Source organism: Acanthaster planci, linkage group LG16 (genome assembly GCF_054643075.1).
Source record: "Acanthaster planci isolate LZ-2023a linkage group LG16, COTS_SCS, whole genome shotgun sequence".
NCBI classification, from domain to species: Eukaryota; Metazoa; Echinodermata; class Asteroidea; order Valvatida; family Acanthasteridae; genus Acanthaster; species Acanthaster planci.
Window position 1 is genome coordinate 13734942 of NC_141792.1, and position 12921 is coordinate 13747862.

At 38.6% G+C, this 12921-nt stretch overlaps 1 protein-coding gene across 1 annotated transcript; it reads right to left on the reverse strand.

Annotated features, from left to right (window-relative positions):
- Positions 1-490: 490 nt before the first annotated feature.
- LOC110979187 (uncharacterized) lies at positions 491-6495 on the reverse strand. The gene is made up of 9 exons (XM_022234781.2): positions 6336-6495; positions 4957-5078; positions 4608-4722; positions 4161-4278; positions 3618-3740; positions 3120-3198; positions 2608-2741; positions 1898-1967; positions 491-1732 (listed from the first exon to the last, which is right to left on the reverse strand). Exons 1-8 carry the CDS (start codon positions 6444-6446, stop codon positions 1909-1911), a joined length of 861 nt encoding a protein of 286 aa, XP_022090473.2. The 5' UTR covers positions 6447-6495; the 3' UTR covers positions 491-1732; positions 1898-1908.
- Between the last annotated feature and the right edge of the window lie 6426 nt (positions 6496-12921).

Below are 12921 nucleotides of genomic sequence, written 5' to 3' on the forward strand. Positions count from 1 at the left end.
ATCCCAATTCATTGCTTTCCTTGGGGAAGATTATCCTCAGGAGATGATTAATGGATTGCTTTTACAAGAGGGATATTTACGCAGACAGCTTGCATTTATAGTGTGTATTATGGATCTTGCTTTTCGTATCCATTCCTAGAAAACAAACTTAATCCTCTTTCAATATTACCCAATGCAATCTTAACCAAACTTTGCATGTTTTCATTTTAGACCCTATGTCAAAATTTGGGCAGAAAAATAAGGCCTCCTGGTAGTTGGAGTAATGACCAATGTCTCCCTAAGGTTGAAAAATTGACCACAAAGTGTCACCCAAATGACCTATTTGTGATAATAATCATATTAATGAAAAGAAGAAGAATCGTAATAATCAAATATAATGTAAACAATAAATACTTCACTAAAAATCCCTTGTCCATCTAAAAAGTTCAATACTATAGAACACAAATATTAAAGCACTCAAAATGAACGAAATATTTTGCAGACATCAACCTTTTTATCTGAAAATGAAGTTCAAATTTTATTGCACACTGTGGAGTTCCAAAAGTCCGTTTTATTTAAAGACTTAATTCACACACTGGACAGTTTGATGTGCACTAAATTTGTTTTGGTTATTTCCAGATAACTAAATGTAAATAAAACTTACAATCCAATGGACATAAGTTTTTGAAACATCTGTTGTCGGACGTGTTTTGAACAAAATACATTTCTAATTCTAAGGGTATTCATATATACATATTTAAAATCAGTCCATATTTTAAGCATCTTAGACCGGTATACCATTGGACATGCTTTTCAGTAATACCCCTGTTACAGCTCCAGGATCGGTCGTTCCATACTGAGCACCATTTGTTTTAATTAATAGATATGATCCAATAAACTTATTAAACTACATTGGGCCACTTTCGTTATGAACACAATTGTCCAAGGACATTAGAGATAAAAAAAAATACAAGACACAAAAACGTGCAGGCTCGGATTCTTGTTCGGGTCAATTCAGGAGTCAAACATTTCCCAGCAAAACTACTGAGTTACCCTCATTACCAAAAACACCGTCGTGTCCATTTCTCCTATATCCGTGGTTGACATCGGCAGTGCAGATTAGCAAAATCTAGCTTAAGACATCTAAGATGAAATAATACAAAAGCACACAAATGTGACAACTCAAAACATTTTGGAATCGCCTTCCTTCGCCAAGACCATCCCAATAATCACCTTTCCCATGTTCTCCTCCCTTTTCCAACATACTTGCCACCAGTAGTTCATTTCACTTTTCGATCTTCCCTCAAAATGCCCACTTCACTCAATTCCACAACGCGATGAAATGCTGCGTAGGTCAGGTAGGGGAAACGAATGCTTTAATTTTCAAATGAGGCCACAAAAAGATACAGTGAGATAAGCTGTGGACGCTGTGCGCCATTGATGTGGGAGATGACTTTCGACTACTTCTGTGATTCTTTGCCAATTTTCTGCTTTGCATGGACCGTAGGGTAAGCTTAGAGGTGGAACCTTTGATGGGATTGAAGGGTGTTGACGAAAAAGATCGTCTTCTTAACTCCTGGTGCTTGGCTTTTGGCACCATGTGATGAAATGTTTGTTCCCGTGACTGTCGATATAAATAATACCTTTGTTTAGTGCAATTAAAAGTATGCACCTATAAGTCCTGAAGCAAAGTGTAGATGGAGGTATATCCCATTGGACAATACTGTGTATCGAACATCTTCCAAATATTTTCCTGTCATGAAAAAAGAACAATACGAACTGATTGGAGTAATTGAGATAAAAGAATTGTACGAGTACATACTCAGCATCTGAAGAATTTATTAATAACTAATAGTTTTATTCATATAATCAGGACAGACCGTTATTCTGGTCTGGTTTCGAACACCCCGGTGTATACCTTTGCGTAGGTTAGACCTGATGCTCATCGTCGAGTGGGTGGCCATTGTCTCTCTCATTGAGGTCATTTTCTGAGAAAGAAACAAGATCATAACAATTCGCAATAGACAACATCAGATGGACCCGCATTATTGTTGCACGGTGATATAAAATATTCTGTGTACTTACATCGTGATTTTTCTACTGGCTCACTAGTTTTAAGGACGACTTTGTCCTTGGAGTTTATGGTTTCTAATGGGTATTTCAACGTTTGAATTCTATTTTGGTTTCCCAATCTACTACGAATTCGTATCTTTTGGGAATCTGCCCTTTAATTCAGACCTAAATTATTTGTTTTCTGGGCCGTGGATGCCAACAATTGGAATTCAGCTCTTATTTCTCTGTCGATCCATTCTTTTCATTTCGTCAAGCATGATTCATGACTGTTGCAGAGCCGTAGGTTACCAGTGAGGGTGGTAACAAACAAGCCATGTGGTTCTATCATACCTTATACAAATTACTGATCAGTTGCTTTAAATGCCAGGTGGATTTTCTTAATTAAGAAGGGTACGCGTGACTGTTTCCCAGATATGCCCACAAACAGCTGAGGAAATGGTGCTATTTACTTTAAGAAGTATGTACGGACCTGTTTTTATTCAAACCCAACCTCCAAAGATGTGAAGGATTTTTATTGGGTAATAACAATAAGATAATGCGCAATTAAACTGCTACCTAAAAATGGTTCCATTTCCGCGCCGCTTGAAGCTGGTCGATCGGCCACGGCACCCACATTAGGGTCATTTTGCCCATTGACGTTTTGCTCGTCATCTTGGCGATGTTCCACATCAGCGTGTTTCTTCTTTTCACTGAGGACGTTAATTCATTGGCAATATGAAGAGGTATTGATCTAATTTGTTAGAACATACGGTGTATTTGACTCTGAAAGCATATGATGCTTTGAATCGTGGCTAATTTCATTGTCTTTTTTCAGTAAGTTATTTTGACAGTAAAGGATCACATTCCACGGCATTCTTCGCCCATGAGTGGGACCAAAATAGGGCGCAATATTTCTTTACGATGGAGGTTCCTTTGGTGGGAACTGTACTTAGGTAGTTCTCAAACGACTAGACATGCACTTGAGGCGGTAGCGTTCATGGCTACCGACAAAACGAATACTCCCCACCAGCCTGCATGGCTCTTTTAACCGATTGGGGGGGGGGGCTTCTGCTTAAGGGGATACTTACCGCCGCAGTTTGCAAATACATCTAACGAGACCTCCAATCACCAGCAGTAAAATCACGCAAGTTACGCTGAGGGCAATCACTGAAAATAGCCAGAAATGAGCACACCATAAGCTACTTGTTACATGGTTATTAAAGTAGTCATGGACTCAGAGTGACGGTTGTTTTGTTTAATTATTTAATTTATAAAGACCTTACAGACCGAGCACGGCATTATTAATTTTTGTGAAGGATGATGGTTCTTTTACAGGCAATTTGTACACTTTTTTGGCATTTACTTTTTAAAATTCCTGTCTCCAAAGATCCAAAGTTGGACTACCCTAAAAGTAGGATACTGATTATCAGCAATCGAGCGATTCAGACTGTAAGCCAAGAAGTGAAAAGTTCGGGGCTGAATAATCTTAAGTTCATACGAAACTTTGGAGTTTAAGATGAGAACTGCTGATAATGGCGTTCACACACGAAGAATATGACATTGTGTAACGTAGTGTAAAAACTCACCGTAATTTGTGAGCGTTGACAAAGTTCGTGATTCTGTTGAGGGCTCACTTGATGACATTGAAGTGCACAGTGGGGGTGATGTTGCTGTTGAATTTTGTTTTATGGTCATAGTTTGTCTTGGAGCTGAAATAACATGTAAATTAAAATAATTTCAATAATTGAATTTAAGTAGCATAAGCGAACCTTACAATGAATAAACTGTGGAACGGATTTGATGAGCAATTTTTTAACTTAACCTTGTTGGTATAATATCAAAGAAATTAAAGAATTTAATCACTGAAATGCTTTCTTTGGCTGGTTGAACCAACGTAATGCATTGTAACTGCTAATGTAATATTCTTTCAAACAATTTAAGAATATACGTAATCATTGTCATCTCATGTTTTTCATATCATTGTCATCCCTTTGCACCAACGTCTTTCGTTTCATCGTTGTTGACCACCTGTAATTATTTCCTACTGTCCACTTTTAACCACCTTTACTGTCATATTGACATATTGTGGCACTAATTTGGCAAATTCGAAGATGAAGACATAAACTTGCAAGATGTGACGTCGGAAGCTACAGTCGACTCCGCAAATTCCGTTGGCCAGGGAATAGTTCCATTAGTAAAATTCGCATTCACACAGACCGTGTCTTCCCGAATTGTGCATTTTTTCAACTAAGAAAAAAAACGAAGAAAATTTGAAAGAGGAAAAAAGGAAGAATGCTTAATTTCCTCGAGGACGTATTTCTTGTTTCCTACCATGCTTGTTGGTCAGTTCAAAAACCATAATAATTATGAACTTTTTTCGGCTAGGGAAAACAGGTGTTTCTGAGGGATTTCAGGAAAACGACAGAGGACCGCCAACTTATGAAAATTGAAGCAGAAGATGAATGTATATAAATTTGTTATATTCGGACACAATCGGTAACTTAAAGCACGCTAAAGCTATAATTTCCAATTTCTTTAATACTCCATAAGATTTACTTACACTTAGTTTTGCTTACCTCAATTTCACTATGGGGCGAGCATTTACGACATTCCTGGCAGCTTGGGCAATAGTTCCTGCGACTTGTGAAACTCTTATCTCTTGTGCAACGTCTACATTCCAACGGGCGCCCTCTAAGACACACGGACATTGAACAGGTTACTGCACAGCAAGCAGTTGCCCGTAACACCTCAGGCAACAATAGTAGGGCATCTACATTGAAGGTGTAGTGCTTCACGCCCATATTTTCGGTCATTTTTTTCATTTTGCCAGTGAATAAACTTGATCCTGTGATCTTTCTGGGAAAGTAAAATATGTTCAGTATTCAAAAAGGCGATCGAATTACTGCAGTAAAGCTTTTGACTTACTGTTTTTGGGGGTTGATCGTGTAGTCAAAGTACCAGCCCGGATTACAAACAGGATGTTTCTTGTTGCCAAGTTGGAAGATTGATCGACCATCATCTTCTCCTAGCATGCAGTATGGCAGGAGCTGGATAAATTAAGAAACACATAATCTTTAATGTCCCAAATGTCTTTGAAATGATGACACTATATGCCTGCAGTTGACAAAACTTCTGGGTCAAACTGACCCAGATTGAGGGTCTATATTTGCTCAAAAACCTACTTTGCCAAAAGGCCTGTGCAGGTGTCTTTTTGTATCCAGGAGATCCAGCAGATTTTGGCCCTGATTCCCGGTCATTTTGACCCAATAGGTTTTCCAAGGGTGAAACTATTTAATGCATACAGCTACGATGGCAGACAATTCTTGTGTGTCCATTAACGTGAACATATTAACTAAAATATCACCGAATCACCCCAACCCGGCTGAAGTTGGTAAGTTCGATGTTTGACAATCCCTTGCCCCTACTGTAAATATTCATTCTTCTGGGCTTCTGTATAGACACAGATAAAAAGTTGTAACATTTGCATTGGTATTTTTGTGGGGCATATTGATGTCATGTCCATATAATAATTTCTAGTTTCCAGTCCGGTCTTGTATACCAGGACATAATTTTCAACATATTAAAGTTTTTACTAATTTAAAATATTAGTTAAATACCAAACAAAGGTTTAAGAATTTAATGTTGTTGGTTTTGTAAGAAAATAGAGGTATATTTAGCAGGGATACATAGCCACTTATATCACTCCGGACTTTTTCGCAATTAGCAGTTTTTAACGAAAACCTTGGTTATACCGAGAAGAACATCACTTCTGGGACATTAATTGCTGAACATGTTAACATCATTTTACACACCATTTATTTGCATCAAAGGGGCGGAGCTCCATAGCAAGAGTCAGTGACGTTTATTAACCCGAAGCAAAATAACAGTTAAAAAATAGCCCTTTTGGCAAAGAAACGAAACACAGAAAGTCTCATTCTGAACCATCCGTGTAGAGGACATTGCGGCCAAAATGGCGGCAGCCATCAACTTTTGTAAAGTCACTGTAAACTTGTGTTTCACAGTTGTGGTATATACGCAAAGTTTAGTCTACTATTGTCATTCAAAAAAATAGAAATGCACTGGAAATAGGGTTGTGTTCTATTGTATTGTTGCGTCATATTTTACTATTTAATATACATGTAATGCGCTTTAAGCTGTGGCTACATTAATGTAGGTACATGCACGCTGTGAACTTGGTGCATTGTAAGCTTACAGAACAAGTTGCAGTTTCCTGAACTCTGCGACTAAACTATACACGGTGTTACGCTGTAAATCCTTCGTAAATCGACAATGTAACTGCTCACCTCATCCTCCTCTTCGATATTATCTGTGAAAGTCACACATAATGTCAGAATCACTAGTGCAAATGTCACACGTCCTGCAGAGAACATAGCGGTCAAAATGGCGGCAGCCATCGAATTTTGTAAAGTCACTGTAAACTTGTGTTGTCATAGTTGCGGTATGCACGCAAAGTTTAGTCTACTATTGTCATTCTCAAGTATATGTCAAAGATCAGAGATAAACATTCATGCTCTAGAAATAGAGTTGTATTGTATTGTATTGTCATATTTTACTCGTGCATGTAAAATATTTGTAGTTATCTTTTGTTAAGCTTACGAGATTTGAATCAACATAATGTCTTGCTTTAAGCCTGCGTTGCCATAATTGCCTAAGAAAACGAAACAAATTGAGGTTAGAAACAAAAATAGCCTGTTCTTAAAAAGAGTCGTTGTAATCATGATGAAACAGTATTCTGAACAGTTAAAATATTTTCTGGTGTATAATAGACGAAGTTCGAATAAACTTTGGGCAATACTGTTTAAATTCTGGACAAATGTTGGGACCTAATTTCAACACGTATATTTATAGCATAGGTCACCATCAGCCGTGTCATAATAAGTTTTCACGTGTGTTTATAGCATAGGTCACCATCAGCCGTGTCATAACAAGTTTTCACGTGTATTTATAGCATAGGCCACCATCAGCCGTGTCATAACAAGTTTTCACATCTCTGGTTTTCTTCTTCTTCTTCATTCGAACATAGATTTTTTTATGTAGACATCCTCGCCTAGTTACAGTCCACTGTGCTGGACCAGGAAGATGACTCAAATTTTGCCTTAAAACATGAGATACTTCAGCAGCAATGAAACGTTTATGAGCAGTTCTCGATGAAAAAAAAACCGCCTTAGAATTGTTTGATGCCACGGAAAACAATAAATATTTTAGAAGACTTAACCCCCCATCTGCCCAAAATAGAAAAGTGAAAGAAAGAATCACAACACAGTCCCGTTAATCCCTCTCATAACTTTTTTAGCTCCTCCTTTACAGCAAAACCTGGATATCCCAACCCTAAAAAACTGTTGAAAACAATGTTATCAAATATTGGTTCAACGTTATAACGTTGAAATATTCCAATTCTTAACAACCTTCAATTTATGTCGTGGTGAGCGTAAGAATCTTATTTTCTTCTTCTTTTTATGACGGTTCCTAGAAGGGCACTCATCTTTATTTCCCGTTTTCTTTTTCACATTCGCTTAATGTTAAAAGTCATATTTAGCCCCTTCTCATGCATTGCAGCCATACAGGCTGCATCAATGGGACATTTCTACACCTCATGTATACATTAAATCGACTACAATGCAAAGTACTGTACTAGAAAAGACACTGACATGCATATACATGTACTTTATTTGTTTTCGATCAACTCAGCAATATTTGAATTAAGGAATATAGCCCCCCATGAATTAAAAGGATTGAAAAATATGAAAACGAAGTGTGTATTTGTAATAACTATTTTGTCCGAAAACAAGTGATGCATATCATGTCGATATTTACTAAAATGAAGTTAATTAATTAATCAATATTGATTCGTCAAGTTACTTTTTGTGAGTCAACCATTGTTTCTTGAAACAATCCACTTCAGTTTTTGCAAACGACAAAACCGATGAAATGAGGAAATAATTTTGAAAAAGAAAACATCAAGGAAACCGTGATCAGTATTCAATTATTTTCTCGATCATATTTGAAGGAAAACTTGAGAAAAGAAGCAAAGATTAGTTTAAACCTGACTAAAAGGAACAATTTGTTTAATATAATGCCTGTTGTACATCAAAAAGTTAAAACAAATGGAAGTCTTAAGCGATTACATTTCCATTGGAATCTCAAATCTATTTTGCCAAACATCTATTGTATCACGCAAACATCTCAAGAAAAAACTATATTTTCGAAGGAAAAAACGCAGAAAATGACGATTATTGACGATTGCATTGTTTTGGAGCAAATCTTATAACTACAATCTATTTGAGAATTCGTAGTCCTTTCCCCCATCCTTCCATCTGTGCTGTATGTTGTATTGCGTAGTCCTTAGGCTGTAACAAACGAAGGCAGAGAAAAGAGAATATATGATATCTATGTCAATGGTGAGCTTTGTGTTTTTTAATAATTGGACATATCTGTCTCACGTGTCTACAGCTTGACAAAGAAGGTATTTAAGTCGGTCAAAGGGGCTGATATAAATGGTAACATCAACATCATATTCCAAACTTTTTGATGAACTTCAATGGTGGAAGTGAAAACTCTTCATCAATGAGTGAAAACTCTTTCACAGTCCAACTTTGTTTAATGCATTGACAGGTGCAGAGAATCTAAGCATTGAAAATTACCCATGCATTCCTGGACAAGTGAGGGCGCTGCGGATGTGATGTCACACAGGGAAGACAGAGTTTAGTTCATAGTTTCCTGTGATGACGTCACAGTTTTTTAATGGAAATCTCATTAGAATAAAATCCCAAAACAGTAGAATACCCTTTGATATAGCGAAGTAAAAGTTGAAAACAAGGTTAACGAAGACAGCGAGATGCATTTGAGGGTTTGCCTTTAAGACAATTTAAGTGCAGTGACCTTTGCCTTTTACTGACGTAATTAGTTTAGCTCCTAAAGTTGTAATTGACCCAGTTGTGTCAAAATCTCTTTGGTAGGGAAAGCACGAGGAAGTTTTTCTCGTGTTTCGTCCATGCAGCCTTGTGACTATATCTTCACCCCTGCTGTCACGAACCACTGGATATAAACACACTTGTGAAGTTTTGAATCGTTTTTTGGATCATGGGATACAGCTAATATTACTCCATTCACACTATACATGGGCTTCAAATGTTGAAACACAGATGATCTTCAGTAAGTTCAGCTTATATTTAGGCCTACTCAAAGACCTCAATTTCGACAGACTTATCCCTTCCCATCTGAAACGTCGATATTGCCAACCAAGCGCAACAAAATAATACGAAATTGCATATATTATTGACCTCTAAATAGACTGAGCCTTTTCGGAGAGTTTTTAACGTGAAAATTATGAGTAGCTTCTGTCGTCATTAATTAAATTACCTTTGCATCGTGGGAGAAGGATTGTAATCTAAATACACAAAGAAAGCCAATATTTCAGCTAAAGCTTCGTGTTTGTGATTGGCCAATATCACCTCGATGGCATCGAGGAATTTTGATATACATGTATACAGTCCAACATAGCATCCGTTGTCAGAACTGAAGGCAATCTGTTATGCAGTTAAACTTTTCTTTGAGGACAATTTCAGCATATTAAACAATAAACTAGCAAACTCCCAGAAAGGTACAAACATAATTCCAGATAGGAAAATGGGCGCCTGCAAAAAAGTGGGGGCCAGGCCCCTCCTCCCAAGTCGAAAAAGGGGGGTCACTGGCCCCCCTGCATGTCCCCCGCTTCCGCCGCTAGTGGTTGTTAGTGTAAAGGCGGTTTGCCGTAGGTACATTTTTGGGGTGCGTTGTGTACGATGTGTTTTTGCATTTCACTTTCACGACGGACACAAAGTCGACTTCATTAGCGGCACGTGTGCATTGCTCCGGCCGTCAAAAGTTCCTCGGGAGCGATTTTGACTGTGACGGATACGCAACGCTTGGCGCAAGTGTTGACGTGTATACCTTTGTCCAGAAATTTCAGTCACCCTTGCAAGTTGCAACAGCCAGGCCTCCCCAATGAACAACACATGTGTATGTTCCTATAACATCCTCATCCGAATTTCATAGAGCTGCTTAAGCACAAAGTTTGCATAACTAAAAGCGTGAAAAAACCTTGCTTTAAAAAACACGGTTATCAGCTCAAACTCCGATTGTTATGCTAGCCAAAGACAGGTAAATACATGTACAATCCCAAAACAATATACATCACATGGAGTTTGGGCAGGTTACCTGATTTATCAAACAAAGTTTTCTCGCGCTTATGCAAATTTTGTGCAGCTCTAGATGAAAAGTGATCCTGGCCGCGGCTGAGGACATGTCAACGCTCCTACAGCAGTTGTTCTGCTAGCCTCCTTATCGTATATCTACTAATAATCTTATACCACAGTCCCTTATAAAGTCCTTGAAACGATGTCTTTATAGGTTTCCCTCGTTTGGCAGTAATTTAAGTCACAAGTTAAATGCATGTTTAACTTGAGTTTCCACTGACGTAATTCATGACTAACGTGTGCAAGTTGAATGTATGTAGTATATAAAAGATACTGCTAATAAAAGCTTCGTTTCATGCTTCAATGCTCCATTTGAACTTGTGTAATTTATCAAGGAAAATCACACAAGTTGGTTTGACGGTTTTCCTTGCAACAAAAGGCCAACCTACATCCATGGCACTGTCGTCAGAAATTCGAGGTCACTTGAACAAAAATGGGAAATCCGGTTTTGTGGTTTTCATAGAGTGCATGTATAAGAAAAGGTTTACGGCAAGGCTACTTGGTATGTACAAATATGTGTCAAGTTTAAAAAAAAATCTATAGCGGTTTTGTACATCAGCGGGCACTCTCGCAGTTAGGCCTCCTTGAGAGATTCGGCCATGGCTACAGTGTTTTGGATGTTGCATTCCCTTCTACTCTGTGTTTGGTGTTTTTATCTACCCACTGTCATCAAAGCAGTGGGTACCTTGGACATATATCGACTTCAACCCGAAGGTAATCCTGAAGTAGGTGACGTAGTGCAACTGGTATGCAGGGCGTCAGACGTACCGGTTGGCTATACTGTGGAGTGGGCAAGATTGGTTTTAACGGGTTCTAACGAGGAGACACTAGCCAACAATGGGATAAGCACAAACCCCAGATTTGCCGTCTCTCTCCAGTCTTCTGATGCAACATCTAGGGCGGAAACCCTAGTCATCAGGGAGGTTGATGTGCAAGATTCGGGAAACTATTACTGTCGTCTGAAGAAATCTGATGGTACACTTGTCATTGCCAGGTTTTATTACTTGGCAGTACAGCTTCGACCAACCACTGACACCCCTTCCACCGTATCTGTGCTAATAACTACTAATGGAGAATCTCGCGCCCCCTGGATCGCCTCCACTGGTGTACTGCTCCTTGTTCTGATTCTGTCAGTCATCATTAACATCTACTGCATCCTCAAACATCGCAAGATCAATGATGGTGATAAAACCCAAACTCCACAAGTTGAACCGTACTTAGAGCTACAACCGACGGGTGCACCGAGCAGGGAGTACACGGGCCTCACGACTATCACAAACTGCTCCTCGACGCAGATGACCAATGACATGACCGGTCAACATACTTACTACCTACCTGGCGGTGAAGAAAATGGGGGGTTGGTGTACGACTATCCACGCCCCGATCTTCCAAACCCACCAAATGGAAACAGTGGTGTGGTTCAGTACAGGAACATCGACAATTAGATATTGAGATGTCAGTAGGTAGACTTGAGAATGTCACCATTTTGATGTCATCAATTGGTTTGGAATAAGAGTGGGACTAATTGGCACCGGTTGAAAATTAACACTGGACAACCTGCGCTTCGATTGGTTACATTTTCAGGTAAAAAAAGAAAACAGTCAACATCCTACTACCCCGACCCCCCAAATTTGAATCGGTGATCCAGAACAAAGCCACAGAGCATACACAGTGACAGATACCCCCAGGACTTGTATGAGTGCATGTGCATGTCAAATTTGGTTGATTGCAAGCTTTCCTATGGGCCTATGTGGGGGATTTGACCAGATATGCACAAATCAACTGAGCCTGTTGGCATTAACGTGGGAACTTAGTAAAAGAGGAATCACAACACTTAGGCCTATCAATAGGATTCTTCTCAAGCCGACTTTGAAACTGATGCCTAGGCTACGTTGGATTCATCTACAGATGAATCACAAATTCAAAAGAACATACAACCGGTGTCACTGACAATGTATCAAGGCCAAATTTTACAGGGTGTTATTTATTACTATCGGCTTCAGTCAGAACAGGGTTTATCTTAATTGTTGATAGTGCTTCGTAGGAGTTTTAAGCGTAAACGCATAGTGTGACGGCCTGTTGAAATTAATTGAAAATGCTCATTTGGAAGCTTTTATTTTATCTTTGATTTAATGTGAAGTGAGAACCAACGTTTTGTAGAGTTTTATTAAAATGATAAAACAAATTCCAAAACCAGTCATCAAAACGCACATCACCCAGTCCCGTGTATATAGCTGCATCACCTTAAGTAGCAAAAATAATTGTCTCATTTTGTATACATTTTAATACTCAAATTTATTATTCGACTGATGTAACAGGGATAAAATATATGAAAACCTTCTGGTTTATTCAAGTGGCTTGTTACTTGACTTGTGACAGGACAATTTGTGATGAAATTGTGAGCACTTGTACTATAGCCTGTGAGGACTTGAACTGGCTTGTGGGGACTTGTACTCACTTGTGAGAGTTTATGCTGATTGGTGAACACCTGTAGTGACTTGAGGGCATTTTATTGCCATGTGAGGACTTGTGCCACCTTGTGAGGACTTGTGCGGATTTCATTATATTAGTGAAATGAGGATGAAAGCTCTTATCAATCAAACTAAAAAAAAATCCTCTATGTAACACCAGCACC

Bases quoted from the DNA above. Each gene is read 5' to 3' on its own strand.
- LOC110979187 (XM_022234781.2), bottom strand. From the start codon at position 6,446: ATGGCTGCCGCCATTTTGACCGCTATGTTCTCTGCAGGACGTGTGACA. The intron at 4,279-4,607 runs GTAAGCAAAACT...TTTTTTTCTTAG, and splicing joins CGCCCCATAGTGAAATTGAG to TTGAAAAAATGCACAATTCG. The intron at 1,968-2,607 runs GTAGCAGTTTAA...TTTCTTTCTCAG, and splicing joins GGAAATGGAACCATTTTTAG to AAAATGACCTCAATGAGAGA.